The sequence below is a fragment of the Aplysia californica genome, unplaced genomic scaffold (assembly GCF_000002075.1).
Source record: "Aplysia californica isolate F4 #8 unplaced genomic scaffold, AplCal3.0 scaffold00065, whole genome shotgun sequence".
In the NCBI taxonomy this organism is placed as follows: Eukaryota; Metazoa; Mollusca; class Gastropoda; order Aplysiida; family Aplysiidae; genus Aplysia; species Aplysia californica.
In genome coordinates, this window is record NW_004797335.1 from 1178415 (window position 1) to 1196344 (window position 17930).

At 38.9% G+C, this 17930-nt stretch overlaps 1 protein-coding gene across 2 annotated transcripts; it reads right to left on the reverse strand.

Annotated features, from left to right (window-relative positions):
• Positions 1-923: 923 nt before the first annotated feature.
• On the reverse strand, positions 924-17797 carry LOC101856955 (dihydroorotate dehydrogenase (quinone), mitochondrial). 2 transcript variants are annotated; one of them, XM_005093514.3, is made up of 10 exons: positions 17622-17797; positions 15941-16150; positions 15060-15259; positions 13988-14064; positions 13185-13319; positions 10593-10780; positions 8758-8877; positions 6996-7149; positions 4346-4505; positions 924-2706 (listed from the first exon to the last, which is right to left on the reverse strand). In XM_005093514.3, exons 1-10 carry the CDS (start codon positions 17652-17654, stop codon positions 2634-2636), a joined length of 1350 nt encoding a protein of 449 aa, XP_005093571.1. In that variant the 5' UTR covers positions 17655-17797; the 3' UTR covers positions 924-2633. The 2 variants fall into 2 exon arrangements, with proteins under 2 accessions (XP_005093571.1, XP_012935288.1); XM_013079834.2 differs by lacking the exon at positions 13185-13319 and having other exon boundaries at positions 17622-17786.
• Between the last annotated feature and the right edge of the window lie 133 nt (positions 17798-17930).

Sequence of the window (17930 nt, forward strand, 5' to 3'; positions counted from 1 at the left end):
AAAAGTGGTGGCACAGAGTTCCCCATGTCGTATGGATACGGTAGTGAAACATGATGTAGGCCTACGGATAGAGTTAAGTGAGAGGGTGAGTTTTCCACATGTGCAAGTCACTTTTATCATTACTCACACACACAAAACACGTATGCGAGGGCTTCAAAATAATTTTTTCCCCACTACTGCAGTCCCCTACCCTCTGGTTGGCTCTGCAAAAAAAGAAACCTGGATGTTAACATCTGGGTGCAAGGAGGTCGGCACTCTGATTGATCAGCACCATCACCAAGATCTCCACCCTCAGCACATCCATAGTTCACAAGCACGTACATCAGTACATGCATGTCTGTGACACTTGGATTTAATTTAATTTTAGTAAGAGTTTTACGGCACTTGCAACGCATTAAGGTCACATAAGTGCCGAAGATTAGAGGTGTTACAAGAGAGTAACAAACACAAAAAAGGAGGGGAGATAAAGACGATAGGTGTTTGATAGGAAAAAAGTAAACTACACCAGAGCACCCGCCAACCACCCACACACTTGAATTTGAAGTTAAGAAAATTAAGAACTCCCCCCCCCCCCCCCCCCCAAAAAAAAAAAGGGGGGGGGGGGTACCCTGTGCTGAGAGTGCCTCGAGTATCTTTACGATAATCATGTGCCAGAAATAGAGTGGGGGAAAAACTCCCAACAAACAACACAACCAAACACCTTAAAAGGTTAAAAAGACATCCAGATGGTTTCAACTGCTGAAAAAATTGCCTCCAGAATGAGTTTATACAAAATTCGTCCGTTAAAGCTAAGAATATTGGTCACACTTCGTACAGAGCCTATATTCACCTGAACTTTCATGAGTCTTTGCATAATAAAAGTTCTACTCACACGCATAAAATCTTGAAATCATACAATCATTACACATAAACACTGTAACAAGTTTTCAGGGGTGTAAGACACTGGCAGCATTTTAATGTAGTCTGACCAACATGGCTTTCAAACAAAAATGACAAAATATGGCAAGGGAAGATATATTTTTTTTTTTCCCCCCCCCAGTAACTTTCACAGACCATTTCAAATCAACCAATAGACCAACATGGATGATTCAAAGGCTAAGAAATCATACAGTTCAAGATCTATACTTCTTTGCAGTGATCCATGTATTTATATTTCTTACATTAAAAGACTATGCATGAAATGCTATGATGCCAATTCAGGAAGTAACATACACAACATTATGTCTCAAAACATACCAACATAGATGATTCAAATGCCAAGAAATCATACAGTTCAAGATCTATGATTCTTTACAATGATCCATGTATTTAAAATATTTCTTACATTAAAAAGAAGACTGAACGCATAAAATATTGAGGAGCCAATTCAGGAGGTAACATACACAACAGTATGTCACAAAACGGTTGTCAGGACTATTTTGTCAGACAGCCCTGCCAGAAGAATGTCTAATATATCATAACATGCCCTCAACTCTCCACTTTCCCAACTTCTACATAGATGTTCATCCTGTCCTTTCAGATCTCTAAACAATAATGGTACCACATTTTGCTTGCTTCTTTCAACACATTTCTAGCAAGTCCCCACAACAGAAAATTCCACTGAATGAAAATGTCTCACTGAATGAATGCATTTGAGAAAGCAGTTCATAACTCTGTGAAAAAAAGGGGCACTCTGGTAAATAATATTCTTACAATGATGAAACACAAACCAGTATTATGTAAAAAACAAAGCTCATTTAACAACTACAGTCCAGCACACACACAGCAAAATCAGGACGCAAAAATTGTTTTGTATCCTCATGTACTTGTTTTAAATACAAGAATATACATGTTGTATTTCAGAAAAAATATGGGACCTGAAAATATATTCGCTATGTGCGAGTTCACCATGTGCGTACTAGACTCTCTATGATTAGTAATTTCATAGCTGATCACCTGATTGGACCGATTGATTTCTTTTGATCCCTAGTAGTAATTCAGTGCTGCTGGACAGAACAGCTTGCATATTGACTGTTGAGTGTAAAACTGCTGTACGTCATTTTGAAAAATGACATTTGTCCTAAAAAAGCTAGAACCATGTATCATGATTTTTTTGCAAAATTTTTTTGTCGCCAATCGAAAGCGCGTATCATGGGCTTCATTTCTGTATAAGTTTCATTGAGTTCCCCGGCTTAAAATCGTTATATTTTAAAAAGCAAATAACTGTTTCACTTATCATAGATGTTTGCTTCCACATTAGCTCATCATGAAATAAGCGGAATGGCTTTCAATATTGTTACAACTTGGATGACGCAACAAGAATTACCACGGAACCGACAGTAAAGCCAAGAATTCCTAAATCGCGTATCATATTACGATAGGATTTTAGGGCTTGATCGTTTCCGGTGTGTTGATCATTCATACATACCTACATTAATCAGTTTTTTGTTCCTCCTGAAAAATTCGTTAAAACCTTGTTACCTGGCACTGGCTCTTATAGGATGATATGACGGAGTCTTATACTGAGCATATTATATTACAAATGTACAAAGTGGATTTTCTTCTGTGATGGTTGAGGTTCACAGCAAAATGCCTCAAAATGGGAAAGAAGAGATAAGGGCCTGAGCAAATTTCAGGGCTGAATATCTTGAGATTCATGATTTCACTTCAGATCTTGCCTTGAAGTCTGCGCCAACAGCCTCTGATATGTGTTTGTAGCCATCTTTCCTGAGAAAAGTAAAAGGCGAAAAGTTCAAATGGTTTTATTTCAAATGAAAAAATAATACTGGGAGCACAGCAAATGCAGATACTGTTGTAACATATTCGTAAGAGGTTCATACATAACTTGACAAGGAAACCTTGTACAATTGTCATAAATAGACACCAAAAAAAAATCGTTCATTATTGTTAAGCTATCTATTTTTAAAAAATTGCATGCATATTTTATTATATTATACTTATTTTCCCTCTCTCCCTTTCTCTCTCACTCTCTCTCTATGTCTCAACAAGATTAAATTTTCACTCTCACATACTACAGACAATTGTCACCACACACTAAAGCTGTCTTATACTAAGAGACAAAACCACATAGTCTACAGTCTTCAGCCTGCGCCTCTCATGTAACTTGGTTAAATTTAGAAAACTGTATGTCGTTGTGTTGCCCCATAAATTGGCACAAAGTTACCATTAGTTTTAGTAAGAGTTTTACGGCACTTGCAATACAATAAGGTCATATAAGTGCTGAAGATTAGAGGTGTTACAAGAGAGGGACAAACACAAAAAAGAAGGAGATGAGATAAGGATGATAGATGTTTGATAGGAACGAAGAAACAAACCACACCAGAGCACCCCCCGCCAACCACCCACACAAAGTTTACATGTGGGTGGGGGCTGATGTCTTGTGTTGGGAGTGACTTGAGTATCTTGCGGTTCTTCAAGTACCAAAAATAAAGAATATATCAGCAAGTCACTGACCCTCCTCCTCCTCCCACATGTCCCTGCAGCTTGGTCCCTCCGCTGTTACCCCAACGGTGCTCGCTGTGGCGTCGGTGGCCTAGTGGTTAGGCTACCAGACTCGCAATCATGAGGTTGCGGGTTCAGGGGTTCGAGTCGCGGGCCCGACGTTGTGTCTTTGGGAAAGGCACTTTACATGAATTTTCCTCACTTCACCCAGGTGGGAATGGGTACCCGGCCATAGACAGCGAAAGATCTTGTCAGTATGTTAGTGTTTTAGCGCCTATAAATGGCCTCTTGTACTGTATACTTTCCGGGAAGTTGTGGTTGTTTCAGAATGCTCTCGGGTCTGCCAGCGTAATAATACAGATTGTGAAGTGCATAGAGCTTGCTGTTGAGCGGGGATTTGCGCTATACAAATGCTATCTATTATTATTAAAACTGTCTCAAGTACTTATTGAGGAATCAATGAATGCCAGATTGCTACGTTACGGGGGCCTGTGTTTGATCATTGAGGGACTTGACTCGAGTGGGCAATCTTGACTAAATCATCTCAATAAGGCCGGGACTGGTGTCTTCGGACCACACTCGATCAGAATTTCGTTATCTCATTACTGTTGGCGTTATTTGAAGACTACAGGGGAAAATCGACTGTAGTCATAAACTGAAAATCGTGAGGGTACTAATTTTGAACGCTTGTTGACTCATAATGGTATTTGTGTTCAACCGTTGGTTGATTATAGTTGTTAGATTTCCCATTCAACAACACTTAACAATAAACCACCAGTCAATCAAATACGAAGTTATGAGTCCACAGCCTTTTAAAATTGGCACCCTCACAATTTCCAGTTTGTGACTACCGTCATTTTCCCCCTGTGCTCTTCATTTATTTCTGACATTTTTTTATCCCTACCTGAGCAGTTCCTCCATCTCTCTCTTAATTTTGCCTACAGCAGGGGGTCCCAGGTAGACGAGAGCGGTGTACATCTGGATCAGACTGGCTCCAGCCTTCACCTTGTCATACGCATCTTGACCACAGCTCACGCCTCCTACCCCAACAATCGGTATCTTGCCTGGAGGAGATAAAGAAAACAAAGATTAGTTTTAGTACCGTAGAGGTTTTATGGCGCTCACAACTGCATAAGGTCATATGATAAGCGCCAGAAGATTAGAGGTGTTACAAGAGAGTAACAAACATAAAAAACGAGAAGGGGAGATAAGGACGATAGATGTTTCATAGGAAAGAAGAAGCAAACCACACTAGAACACCCGCTAACCACCCACAAAAAGATTATTGACACATCAGTGAAACAAATTTATAAGCACATTCAGATACATGACTGGTAGAAAGGAGGTATTCAGTCAACTGCAGTTACAACAACCTCATACCATTAATTATTAAGTACAAAATAAGGCATTTGTAACTATGAAAAGATGTAGAAGGAGCAGACCATAAAAGTATGCCTAAAAACCACTCCCATAAATATAATTTAGAAGACTATAAATTTTCATGACTATAAATATATATAAGTTGAATACATTTTTCACAACTGTTTATAATTGGAAGAATACAATTTTAATGAATTGATCAAGAGCGAGTTCAAATCAGTCTCTGATCCCCTTCAACGTATCCATTTTTTACATCACACTTTACACTTGCTTGCAGTTTAAGACACAATATCTTTTCATCAGAAATCTTCTTTCTCCTCGTACTCCTGCTAGAGCTCAGGGAGTAACCCACAGTAAGGACTTCATCTCACAGAGCTGTTGATTTTATGTACGAGGCTGTTTTATCTACACAGTATGTAGGATCATCCCTTGCCTGACAGGCAGCGATGTGCAGTTTTTCAAGATACTTTTTACTTATACTGATTAGAGTAGGTTCAGTTTTTGAACAAGAATTAATTTTGGATTTTGCTCAGACAGCTACTTCAAAGGCTTGTTCTTTTTCATTCTAGAACTGCTAACGGATCTTTAAAGTGCCAAACAAACACACGGGACCTCCTAATTTTTTGTCCTTATGCGAGAAGACTATAGGTTCTTGATCCTATCTACGCTAGGATTGATAGGTGCAGAAAAACATGAAAAAAAAAAAGAAGAAAAATCTGATCCTGATGGGGATTGAACTCATGGACTCTGGATTGACGTTTGAACACCATGCCTGCTGAGCTGCTGAGCCTCCTTCAGAATACAATTTGGTCTTCTTTATTTTCCACAACGCTGATGTTGTTCCATTAGTTTTAGAATTACTACATTTCATTAACAACTTCAATTTCCATCAAAGGTCATACCTGTAAGTTACACTGTAACATCAAAAAGACTAGAGCATTGAGGAATAGCAAGGAGGAGAATTCCACAGGCCACCAGTTGCTATAATTCAGAGTCTATACATTAGCTTCTGTGTCTCAGATCAGTTAACTCTTTATCTCCGAGGGGGAGTAAACCTACTACGCCCGGGCCCTTTTTTGGTGCTAAATCTAAAAATGACAAAAATGTCATTAGTTGGGTTATTAAATCAAAACTAGCAAACCTATTTAGATAGTTCTTCATCTAATGAATGAACTTCCGGTATAACTCTTTTTATCCTAGCCGTACCGCCACGGACTCTGTACCAGTCCTGGGGCCGCCGCGCCGTATGAGTGGGAAGTCAGTGCGTATAGTTCAAAGTGCTATATTTCTTACGTTTACTCTAAGGTTTTAAGGAAATTTGACAGTTAAGTTAGAAATTGAATGTAGTTTTTGTAAATGTATGTGGTTAGGAAATACACCAATAGCACAATGTAGATTATGAGGTGTATTCCACCTTCGAACTTGACCCTGATTGCCGCGCCCACGACGCCCCATTGGATTTTATAAATCTAGATCTAGCCCTACCCATCAAGCGCAAATTCCAGCTGACCCCTTCACCATGATCTGAATCGCTATTAGATGAGTCTAAGTCCTGTTTCTTATCATCCACAACAGAATTTACGGCTCTTATTTCAGAGTCGCTTTCATCAAATTAGTGTCATTCCCCCTCATAACCCAGCGCCACTTCAAAAAGAACTTCGTCGGTCGTGAATGTGCGTTTTCGAGACATCTTTCAAGCTTCTACACCCATCAAAAACAAAGAAACCACTGTTCATTGGAAAATTAAAATATTCAGACAGAGCTAGCATCGCCGTATTTGCGTATTTTGGTAATTACAAGTAGAACTAGCTTCTTTGACGTGACCGTATCGCTGTTCCGAGAATACTCGTAGCCCGGACTGGTCCTCGTTACGAGAATACTCGTAGCCCGGATAAAAAGAGATAAGAGACCAGTTTTCGGCAATTGCCGACAAGTAATTTGATGTCGAAGTCGCAGTAAAGGAATGTGCCCGAGCCACTATCAGCCGCTCAATGGCACAGTGGTTCCGACCGTGAGCTGCTGGGAGTGGCTTGCCGGAGATAAAGAGTTAAATCTTTCAAAAAATGCACAAATCTATCATAAAGACTATTATAACTAAGACAACACAAATCCATGAAAAACAAACACAACAGAAGTTAAAACTGAAAACGGTCCGCTACAAAGATGACACCCACCGTGCGTTAACCTGTACATATCTCGTATCACTTGAAGAGATTTTTCCGTGAGTGGGGCTCCGCTGAGACCCCCCATCTCTGCTTTGTGCTTGCTCTTCAGAGACTCGGGCCTGGCCACGGTGGTGTTACTGATGATCAATCCATCTACTCCGCTCTGTGGAGGGAACAGACAAGAAGTTCGTATAGAGAGAAAGGAGAATGGGACATTTCTTAGTTTTAGTAAGAGTTTTACGGCACTTGCTAAAAAATAAGGTCAAATAAGTGCCGAAATTTTAGATTAGAAGATTAGAGATGTTACAAGAGAGTAACAAACACAAAATAGAAGGAGGGGAGAAAAGGAAGACAGATATTAGATAGGAAAGAAGGAGCAAACCACACCAGAGCACCCGCCAACCACCCACTCTTAATGAAAGAGACAAGAAGTTCATATAGAAGAAAGAAAGGAGAAAGGGACATTTCTTGAATTAAGTCATACACTGCATCCTGAATTAACTGCATCACTAACAGTAGCATTGTACAAAGTTGCAAATAAAAATCTTATGACGTACATGTGTTAAATATTATTGAGTGTACAATAGATTCTTATTTACAGCTCACATCGTCTATCAAAGAATACTTTTAGGCAGTTGTTTGTTTCTGAACCAGAAGCATATAAACAAATACATACATACATACATACATACATGAAACATACACTTCTTTACAGACACACACTGTTATCGTTTAAATAGTATATCCTACATGAGACCTTTTTAATCTTGTATTCGAATTTGACCCTCAAAAAATAAATTGAACAATAAAAAGACCGCTGAGAACCAAAATGAGACTTGACAAAAGGAAATTGGAGAAAGACGGTTTCTGAGTCATGTGCTTAGCTTCGGAGAGGCAGACAAATAAAGTCACAGGCAAAAAACAACAAAAGAAAACATTTGTCAAGGAAACAGTGATGTAAAAGCAGGTGTACATGAATAAATATGTAGGGAGACAAAAATATAGAGCCAGATTGATGAGTTGTTAGTTAGTTTCAGTAGAGGTTTTACGGAACTGCATAATGTCATATGAGCGCCAAGGAGTGGATGTCAACAGAGAAGTCCGTACAGGGAATCAGACTTACTCTGCTCACCTCTCTAGCTTCAACAGCACAAGGTCTGCTTCGACTATCACAGCACCCCGGAAATAGCGGGTCACAAGAGTGTGACAAACATACAAAATAAGTAGAGGAAAAATGACAATAGTAAGGATTAGGATAGGAAAAGCAGCAGTTCCCTGTGGTAGATCAGGCACAGTTATGAGCATGGCATTGATGAATCAGCCCATTTACAATTCTACTGTGCATGAACGAGAAACGTCCCCACTTTGGGAATGGCCTAAAGACACTTCAGTCAGTGGCACCGCCCCAGTGGGATATTAATGAGTTGGTACTGGACATCATGATGCAAAAAGTACAGTGGTGTGCACAGTCTGAGAAAACATTTTGTTAAGAAGAAAAGGATGAGGAAAGGGAGAGGCTATAGTTGTTTTTTTTTTACATCAGCTAAGGAGACACAGATGGCAATTTTCATTACAATGAATGCGTAACCCAATAACTGGGCAAATAGCAGCTTTTAAACACAATTTCTTTTCAAAAGCAACGTTAAGTGATGGTGTCATCATAAACTCACTATACCCCTAAAAAACTTTGAAAACAAAACATTTGAACTTGTTACAATTATTTACTCATTTTACAACAGTCTAACTTTTCATAAGAGAAAATAACCATCACCTGCGGCCTTGTGACAACTGCTGCGATATCCTTTTTGTCTGATTCTGTCAGGTCGGGAGCTATCTTCACCAGAAGAGGTGGCTTGGGGGACACTGTCAGTTTATTCCTTTCTGCAACAACCTGGAGAGGAGATTGACGGGGACATTTTTATTCCACAGATGGTGAGACAAGAAAGAAAACTAGTTTAGTTAGTTTTAGCAGACGTTTTACGACCCTCGCAACTGCATAAGGTCATATGAGAGCCAGAAGATTAGAGGCGTTACAAGAGAGTAACAAACACAAAAAAGAAGAAGGGGAGATAAGGATGATAGATGTTTCAAAGGAAAGAAGAAGCAAACCACACCAGAGCACCCGTCAACCACCCACAAGAAAACTAGTTCTTGAAAGAAAGAGAGCAAGTCCAAAGAGTAACCCGTGATGTAAAGCAAATAAAAATACATGTTACTATCTATTTAAAAAGTAAGCAATACTTCACAGCAATCTTGTAAGTAGAGAACAGAAAAACAGATAAGAAACCAAAGCAAAGAGACAGACTGCAACAGAGATAGATATAGAAATAAAGAACAGTAAAAACTACAATAACATTGAAAAATTCAGCTTAAAAAATGTGTATTTGCCGTGCCTCTTTCACACAACATGGTCCATGGAAATAGAGGCTTTCCTGTCTTAAATGTGAAAATATCATTCAGAATGGAACATAGCATAAGATATGTGTTACGACGCAGTGGATTCAGGTGCTGGTCAATTTTGGAGATATGGAACTAAACTAATGGCACCATCTTCTTAAAATTTGATAAGTTGTCTTGCTTTTGAAGAAAAAAAATACCCATATGTCTAGCGTAGAAGTTGAGATATTTGCTATAGAATGAGGTGAAAAAGGGGGGAGGTGGGGGGTGGGGGGAGTTGCCTGGTGTCAGAGGTAAAATAAACAAGAAAATGTCCGCAAAGTTTGGTGACTTCAAATGCTCGAACGTCTTTGATAACTGCAAATTTACATTTTTTAACCCTTTGATCAATGTTTTTTTAGTGAAATCTACACAGAAATGTGTTTTTTTTAAATTGACATAATATTGCGTTAAGCCAAAAAGAAAAAAGAAACTTGATAAAAATTGCCTGATTCCACCAAGATGACACAAAGGTGTATACAAAGGCTTCAGAAAATATTTGTACAAAGACGGGATTTTCCCAAAGTATAAGACTTCCATCTGTGTGCAAAGTATGTTGCCGCTGAATAGAACGGCAATCGGCACTGAGTGAGGATAACAAGACAAAGATGAAGTCTGAGCAGTAAATTGTAACAAGGGTCATTAGGCGGTGCCAGTAAAGGTTGTTTGAGGTTTTATGAAGATTTTAAGAACAAGTGCAAAACCCAGCTTCCACATCCAAAAGGAGTAGTTTCCTGTGAGTCACAATAAAAAGATGTCTTATTTCCTAAAATAAGTTGAGTGATATAAAACATTAACCCTATCCGTACGTCATGTTTTACCATGGTATCAATACGATGTGGGGAACCCTGTGCCACCACTTTCCAAAGAGGAAATTTACTCATTAATCCAATCCTTACGCTTTGCATAGCAGTCTGTCAAAATGATTTTTTGAGAAATACTGAAAGTTTCAAAGAGATCTTCGTACTAGAAGTATTCTAAAATGTGAAGAATACAACCCCAGGGGTACAAAATGACCCCAAGGCATAGGGATAGGGTTAAATAGAAAAAGAGGATCACATTGGACCATGTACTTGCTGAGCATAAACCTTTAGTGAGAATAAAAACATATCACTCCAATACCGTAATAGGAAAGTAATACACAATTATTGTACAAAAACTTTACAATACCTGATCTAATAACTCGATCAGGACTTCTTGCTTTTGCATATCTCGGAGTCCTGGGGTATTTGGGGATGACACATTTATAACTAAATAGTCTGCTATCCCACCAAATTTCCGTACTCCTTTGACATAATCACTGACTGCATCGGGTGACGTCTTGTTTTTCCCTAAGTTGACACCAAGAACTCCAGCTTCTAGGGAAAAAAAAGAATCATCAGAGTCAGGCAGTGGATTCTGATTAAAATATTTATGACAATATGAGACCCAAGAATTTTTTATAATGTCGGCCCAGAAAACATTAAATACCTACTCATTTATATACACTTTATTGCCTACACTTCTCTTCAGATTTTCCCCTTCTAATTCAGCTCACTTAGAAATGTTATCAGAAAGAAAACCCAAACACAACTCTTCACTAAACAGTTTTCTCTCAAGTCCCCAATTTTCCCAGTCTATAGATAATTTCTTGAAACTATCACAGTTAATAATGAAACAGGATATTGGCATCAAGTTTAAGAAAATTCAAACCCCAAAAAATTAATATAATCTAGACTGAGTAAAATAAAACAACAATAAAGTAAAGGCATAAAAACCAAATGGCACACCAGACAAAATGCAATGAAATCAACTTGCAAGACTGGCCTTGAAAGGAATCTCTATATAGGCCTATTATATTTGTGAAAATTCACTCTTTGGCCGCCTAAAACTTCCGAACCACTTAATTTTCGAATTTGACAAAATTAATGGTGGTTCACAATTATTTAAAGGGTGCACAGTTTCATTGAGGAGCCTGAAGTCACTGCAGTTTAATTTTCAGTTTTTCGTTAATTTCGTATAGATCTAATCTTGGGAAAGTCAGATTCCACACCTTTGAAATTATGGAGTGTACAACCACAAAAGCGGAATAGAGAATCAATCTATACATCTATTATATATTTGGCAACTTGGAAACACATGTGTCACTTTTCCCCCCATAAAACTACCTTGTCTTTGTTTTTCACTTGCAACTACTGCAAAACCAGGTTCAACCTTGCAGCCAATATTTGACAAGGGGAAAATAATATTGTTTGTTGTAAGAACTAGGACTATAAGCAGGTTGATGGCAAAACCTGAAGGGAAGTTCTTTTAAGACTTTATTTTTTTTTACACAAGTCTCTCCATTCAGAACCAAATCTATCAAATTCGGTAATCACTTTTTTTTGTGGTTAGTGTTATACGACGCTCGCAACTGCATAAAGTAATATGAGCGTGCGGGACACACCAAACATTTTCAGATGGTAGGAAATTTTGAATTTTGTCCGGGTGGCGGCTGAAGCCTACTCTTATCGATTTTAGACCACCAAGGGATCATTAACGCGCGCAACTTGAAAGCCGGACCTCCAAGATTTGTCTCCCTTGTCCGAGAAGGCTAGGTGTAGATCTTTCATACCAGAAGATCAGGGGTGCGGTTGAAAGATAGCAGCAAGAAGGAGCCAAGGAGTAGCAGTAGAAAGGCTGCAGAAAGAGTCAGGAATCCCGTGGAAGGGGCAAAGGAGGTGAGGGAGTGGGAGAAGAGAGTGGAGACGAAAGCAGACGACAGAATATTGCAAGAGAGAAGGAAAGAAGGTGAGAGGAGACAATTTTAGAGAAAAAAAGTTTTTGGTCGCTACCTGGATTCGAACCTGGGACCTTTGAATGAGAGGCCAGCACCTTAACCTCTAGGCCACGAGAGCCCCGCAATCACTTTGAGTATCAAAACAGGAAAATTATTGGATTAAAGGTGACACCCTGAAAACACTGTTCCTGCTTCTCTCTACAGGAAGGCTAGAAACATGTACATTATTATAGTGCTGCCATGGAGGGGATGTCTATAATAATTAGAACTGAACTGAAACCGTTTCAACTTACTGTGTGTACAAAAATACACAACTGCCTTTTTAAGAAGAAACAAAACAAACTATGTCAAATGACATAATCAAAATAATAATGTGCAACTAATAAAATAACAACCCAATACTTTCAAATAGTATTCCAAGGACAAATCAAAGTTAGATGAGCATAAAGAGAGGTAAAGAGAGCAGTCCAAATGCTTCCATCAAGTGTCCTATTAGAAAAGAGGAAAGGGGAAAAATCTTGCTTTTCCCCAACTGGTCGGGATGTATACAGACCAGATCATGAGTTCATTTACTAAAACCTAATCCAAGCTGTGCTTAATCAGAACTTCCACATTGATGATAACTCACAGGGGTAACATATAGAACATAACTAGACATCAATTTATACAGGTTGACACTCTAAAAATGTCTGAACTTCCTCAAATCCATCAACTGTGTCCTATGTAGAAAAGAAATTGCTTGATGGATGCTTTTTATGAATCAAAAGGAACAACAGGTTTAAGTAATTTACACAACTCCCCTCCCCCCTCCCAATATCTTAGAGGATTAAAACCTCATAACTACACAAAGGACCAAACAAATGACATCTTTGTACTAAATAAAAAAGCTTTCAGTTCGTGAAACTAACATTTTGCACAGAAAAGCAAGGAACAAAACACATGGAATAATGAAAGTCAGTAAAAATGAACAGGAAACTGTATATCAAACTTACATTAATTGTTACCTTTCATTCTAGTGCGAACTCTTCTTTTCAGCACTTTAATCCAACTAGCAATGTTATTTCTTTCATCTTCCACTTCAGTCCAAAAATTTACGTTAAGCATATTTCTCTGTTCACCAACGTATGTCGGAGGGTAACCTGGGACCCAAAATATTAAGTCAATTCAGTAAAAGAGGAAAAGTCCACCAACAAAAAACAGATGGAGCAAGAGCGTTATGGTACGGATAGATGATTGACTTTCATGCCCACCAGAATTACATTTACCTGGAAGAAAAGACAATCATACACTGACACGTAAGTCAAAACCCAAGCAAAAGGATTTATAAAAGGATTCTACCCATTTCCCTCTGTGTTGATGCAACTTTTAACTAATGATACGACAGGTCTTGTCCAAATATAAGATGTCATTGAGTTCAGTTCACAAAGAATCGGATTAGAAGATAACATTCATTTGGCATGAGTAATTTGGAAAAATAAGAACATTGCATTGCCACAAAGAAAGAAGAAATATATAAAAAACAAAGGGCTGAAAAGAAAAGGATGAATAAAGGGAAGTCATCTTTTAACCAACTCCACTGCACAAATACACCGATGACACCAGGATTATAGACATTATTGGAGGAAATATCGGAAATTCCTAATGAGAACCTTTGGTGTCACACAGAAGTAATGCTTCTCTTTTCAGCTGCGTACTCATATGTGGCAACAATTACAGCATTTCTTTATTTCAATTCATGAGTCAGATTATTATCAAAGAACAGCGGTACTAAACTAGTGTTGTAAAAAAAAAAAAACATTTGCCATACTTTCACCAGCTTGTTCTTGATTTCTCCTTGACAGTCTTTCAAAGACAACTTCGTGGCCATCACTATTGAAACCATATCTGTAAAAAACAAACAAAATCCACATAAATACAATTTAGCATCAATGGAGAAAAAAAACAACCAAGCTTAATCTACCAAAAGGTCTCTGGTGACTAACATGATGGAAGCACCCTTAAAATTTCTATAACGTTCAGGTAATATAACCTTTTTATTATGCCTTATTATTCTGGCAAAGGGTTGCTGCATTTTCATTCATATTTCTCCTGTTAACTTTATTCCATTTTCTCTGCCCATCTCAAGCATTTGTAAAACTTCTAGCTCCGACGATTGTAGGAAAGCGGGTTATTGAAAACTCAATGCGTGAAAGCAGAGTTTTTGAAAGAAGAAAGAAAACATCTTCCATATAAAACTATGATGTGGTATATCATAGTACACACACTATGAGAGCAGGGAGAGCAGCCTGGAAAGAGTGGCCTGGATCTTCTGCCCGGGTCACACGGGGGTAACCGGCAACGAGAGAGCAGACAAAGCTGGCTGGAGAAGCAAAAGTGGGAGGGAATTTGACACTGGACCCACCAACCGTCCTAACCGCTGTAAGGGAAAATTTGAGGAAGAATAGGGCGGATAGCGGTTCCCACACTCTAGGGAGACTGAAGGAGAAGGGGATCCAGAGAGGAGAGGGGAAACACAGCCATCTGTGCGGACCAGTCCGACGGATCTCCAACCAGATCATGATGGAAACTATAAGTAGACAGACTCTGGGATGGATCCTGAAGAGGGGGGGGAGAGCAGAGATGGACATGTTCCGACTGCAGTGACCCCAACACAGTGGACAAGTAAGGACAAGTAAGTAAGGACACACACTATAAATTTTTTTAAAACGCCAAACTATTTACTTCCTGTACGTAGGTCTATAAACATGATGGAACAGAAAACAGCAACAATAAAAATGTCTGTTGTATTTTCACACGGTAAGTAAACTTAAGGACCACTTATAATGCTGAGTGGCATTTTACAAATAAAACAAGTTCTTGGTCAACAAAAGAGCCCTCACCTGTTTATAACAGCTTTGTCTTCCTTCAGTCTAAACACCCTCGGAGTTGGGTTTCCCGGCTGTGGTGCCGGTGTGACGCTACCCACTTCCACAAAGCCAAAGCCAATTTTCAGCAGGCCATCGACTGCCTCCCCCTGCTTGTCATACCCAGCTGCCAGCCCAATTGGGTTGGGGAAAGACCTACCCCAAACCTCTGTTTTCTAGAATTTGAATAAAAAACAGCTGCTTTAAGGTATGAAGATCTCCGAAATGTCTTGGTGTCTTGAAAAACATGACTATATATTCACAGACAATAACACAACTGTCACACACTTATCAAAGAACTATACAAATAAAAATAAAAGATACAAGTAGAAATTTATTAACTGATTGTGTCAATTCCTTTAAACTGTTTGCAAAGTAAGCTAATATCAACAATTGCTTAAAAATGTTGAATCATATATGGTGTTTATTTAGAGAGAGAAGGTAATCTTCTAAGAAGGAAAAGCATGAAAATGAAAGTGGAATCAACAATGAAAGACTTCATCTCTGGCAATGAATGAATTTAATTGTTCCGTTTTGAAGATTAGCAAAGTTTAATATGGATGCTAAAGAATGACTCATCACTTGTCGGATAATGTCAATGAACTTTTAATGACTCAACGAGGGTACAAGTGATGACGACATCAACAGAAGTGAAATGGAAGACACAAGACAGTGATGCAGAACAGAATGAAATGATGAGTGATCGCACTGACAAATGAAACTACATGCATGAGTACCCACGGGGTGCAGAGTGATAATGACGATAGGACATGAAAATAACGGAATATAATGAGAAATACTAATAATACAGCTACAGATGCATCAAAACCCACAATCAGAACACCGTTCGTACTTACCAAAAGAGGGGAATCTGGCTTTTGAGGTTTCGGCACAATTTTGTACTTGGCCAGTTTGATGCCTAAGTTATGTGCAGTTTCTGCCCCAAACATCCTAAACATGGGCATTGCAATTTCCTCATAAAATTTATCATTGCCTCTGTATAAGTTGACACCAGCAAATATCATTATACCTCCATTCACTATCACAGCAGCCTGCCTTAACTGCACCTGAAGCAAAAAAATAAAAAATAAAGCTTAATTTTGAACATTGACAATTGTAAAGTTTCTTTGTAGCTCAAAACAGGCTATCCTATGTTCTAAAACAAAAACTGTACTGTTCACAGGAACCACAGTGAAGCGTACAAAGAAATGCCTCAGTGTTCATGATGTGGGGATCACAAAACTGAGCTGCAATAAAAAAGAATCAGGAATCGAAAGGATTGAGTTACGAATGAAATCTACTGACTGAAATATAAACAATAATACAATAAATGGAATAAATAATAAGACCTCCAACAGGATGCATCTGATGATGAAACGCAGCAAGTGAGACACAAAATGTACAGAGCTCCCGACATCATTTATTCTCAGTCCAGGTACTGGTACACAGTAGGCCCTCTATACTTGTCCTGGTGGGACAGGTGAAGAAATGGAAATGGATTGGGCACACCCTGAGGAGACCCCCCGACAAGTACCATCAGACAGGCTTTGACGTGGAATCCACAAGGAAACGTAAGAAAGGAAGACCACATATGATATGGTACATGCGGAAATGGAAGACGCAGGGACATCATGGAAACAGCTGGAAAAGGAAGAACTGGAGAAATGTTGATGGCCTCTCCACTGGGAGTTAAAAAGGGCAAGAGAAAGAGAGTAGGTATCAGCTGTGTTCTGCTCTTGACATTTTGTCCTTGCACAACCATAGATCTAGATTTCTAGTCTGGATAGATCTAGATCGGTTGGTGTTTTTGGGGGGTTTTTTTCACTGTGGTTTGCTGTTCCTGGTGAAAAGGCCTTCACCCAGCCCATTAAATAAACTAAACCTGAAACTTATCTCTACAATTTATAAAAGTATACTTTGTGCTGTTCTATGTGTGTCTGTGCTATAGACTATAGGCCTACTGAATGTTAGCACACCTGAGTGGGGTGAGAATAGCGAGACATGATAGCAGATAGGGCCTATTGGCTATTCTCACCCCTGGTGACTGGTGAGAATAACCACTTCCAAGGCAGATGCTCAACGTTTTCTGGTTTCTGAACACATAGGCGTTCTATTACTGATGCTTCCATTCCTCTCCGCCTCCCCTCTATTAAAACTTAAAGGCTCGAAACTTAGAAAACCATTCATTTTGAACCATTAAAATTGCAGCTCATTGACATTATCTTCCTTCAAAACTAAAGCATTTCAACAATGCAACATTGAAAGTGGGCTGCAATTATTTCTCCAAGTATGATTTAAGATTTGATTCCATAATGTTTGTAGACTGAACCGTTTGAGACATGGACCTTTGCCTTTACTGTTAATCCACTTCACAAGTCTCACTTGTGTAACCGTATTGTGCAAGACGGCAGACTGGGTACGATCGTCGCTGCACTCTACTGACAAATTTTGATAACAAGAAACAAATCTGTGATAGTTATATTATTGCAAAACAACGATCTAGACCTGTATGAACAGAAAATAGCATTAAAGAATTACCCAAAACTTGGATCCATTTGTAACTGGATTCATGATTAGATTCTAGCTTGAATTCGCAGAAACACCGCCACCGCCAAGTTCAACGAGCGTCGAGCAGCAAGCAAGACCTACTTTCGATTTACCCTTTATCAAGGCCCAGAATATGGTTATTCACAAGCACGTACGAATAAAAGTCAATAGTCGTGACCTTTGCTAAGGCCGTATGCGATCTTTGACCTTAAGTGACCTAATAACATACCAGGCCTTATGTGAGGAACTGAGCTAAATATATGAATACTATTGGGTTGAAAAACCCCAAAAACAAACACA

Bases quoted from the DNA above. Each gene is read 5' to 3' on its own strand.
- LOC101856955 (XM_005093514.3), bottom strand. From the start codon at position 17,654: ATGAATCCAGTTACAAATGGATCCAAGTTTTGG. The intron at 15,260-15,940 runs GTAAGTACGAAC...TTCAAATTCTAG, and splicing joins AGCCAGATTCCCCTCTTTTG to AAAACAGAGGTTTGGGGTAG. The intron at 14,065-15,059 runs GTGAGGGCTCTT...TGTTTTTTACAG, and splicing joins GACAAAGCTGTTATAAACAG to ATATGGTTTCAATAGTGATG.